Source organism: Cryptotermes secundus, unplaced genomic scaffold (assembly GCF_002891405.2).
Source record: "Cryptotermes secundus unplaced genomic scaffold, Csec_1.0 scaffold614, whole genome shotgun sequence".
NCBI classification, from domain to species: Eukaryota; Metazoa; Arthropoda; class Insecta; order Blattodea; family Kalotermitidae; genus Cryptotermes; species Cryptotermes secundus.
Window position 1 is genome coordinate 82366 of NW_019728501.1, and position 1645 is coordinate 84010.

The window sequence follows — 1645 nt, forward strand, 5'->3', positions numbered from 1 at the left end:
ATCCACATCACTATCTACAAAAATATCATCCCATAATTCATAGCTCAGATTAATTTGGAAGTCTAATAGAGAGGATTCGTTGATGACCCTACGGGTATACCTCTGATTTTGCTTCATTATATATGTAACATTGTATATTATAATGATCTGCCCATCATGATCAGATAATCCATTTTCCCATGGAAGAACACTGAAACTTTTGTTTTTGTATTTGTTAATAAAAATTGATCTGTTTGGAGGGACCGAGTGAATTCTCATTGAAATGTCATCTTTGGTGTGAATAATGCAATAACTTACTCTGCCATCTGAGGGATATCATAAGAGTAGTCTATTATAGGCTTCGGGGCAGCCACTGCCACACTAACAATAAACTTAGAATGCCTCCTGTTCAACTCATCTCTCAGTTCCATAAGCAGCTGTGTGAAATGGACACGCTCCCGTTTGTCACTCTGCCATGCTGGGAACTCCCAGTCAAAGTCCAACCCATCCAATTTACACTTGGCTAACAGAGCAAGAGTGTCATGGATGAATCTGAAATGTATAAGTTAATCATTACTTCTCAAATAATTGAGATAGTTTCTACTTCTCATATAATGTACAACATGGCAGTTTTCTGTACAGCCATATCAATAATAATTTACAGTTTAATCTTTAAGATGTGCATATTCTTGATTGGGTTTCTCCTACTACAGTGTCTGTTGTTGTTGTTTTGTGAATTCACCTGAATATACAAGGTGGTTCAAATATGACTGGGACTGATTTGTGTGTAAACAAGCTGCAGCTGCAGCAGCTGTGTGACCTTGAGAGAGTGAAGGCACAACCTCCACCCTCCCTCCTGTTCAGGTTAGAAACCATTCAGTCCTGTCTGGGAGTTGCTAGAGTGATGAGCGAGCAGAAGGTACCTCAGAGCGTGGAACAACGCATTGTGATCAAATTCCTTGGAGAAAACGTCCTGTCCGCTGAAATTCACCACAGACTCCAACAACAGCATGGGGAAGAGTGTCTCTCACGGTGGTGTAAGTGCTTCAGAGAGGGCAGAGAGCGCGTGGAGAATAAACCGCATGATCATCGGCCGCGAACATCCATCACCGTGCCAAACACTGATTGTGTAGACACGCTTATTTGTGAGAATATGCACATCACTATCAAGGAACTCGGAGAAATGCTATCCATCAGTATTGGTAGTGTAGAAGACATCGTGAAATACCATCTTCACTATCGCAAGGTGGATACACGGTGGGTACCACACACTTTGACGGACGTGAATAAAATGGTGCGCATGCAAGCTGCCAGTCATCTCCTACAGCAGTTTGAAGACGAAGGTGATGCATTTTTTAAGTCTATAGTGACCACCGATGAAATGTGGGTGCACTACTTCATTCCTAAGTCCCAGCAGTCATCATGCGAGTGGTGGCATACCAGTTCTCCCAAACCCAAGAGAACGCAGATGAGCCGTTCAGCAGGAGAAGTGATGGCAACATTCTTCTGGAACTGGCAGGGGGTTATCCATGTAGACTTTCTGACAGATGCCAGAACAGTCAATGCAGCTTATTACTCAGACCTCCTGGCAACAGACATGAAGGAAAAGTTCCGATCCAAGCGGAAGACAGGTGGAAAGCGGGTAGCCTTCCTTCAAGACAATGCA

The 1645-nt window shown here is 43.2% G+C and overlaps 1 protein-coding gene across 1 annotated transcript in view; it reads right to left on the minus strand.

Annotated features, from left to right (window-relative positions):
* Positions 1-1645, minus strand: part of LOC111865246 (chitinase-3-like protein 2) — a 22051-nt gene that overhangs the window by 10283 nt on the left and 10123 nt on the right. Inside the window, exon 4 of the mRNA XM_023853144.2 lies at positions 298-531. Within this exon, the coding sequence (XP_023708912.1) occupies positions 298-531 (234 nt within the window). The remainder of the gene's footprint in view (positions 1-297; positions 532-1645) is intronic.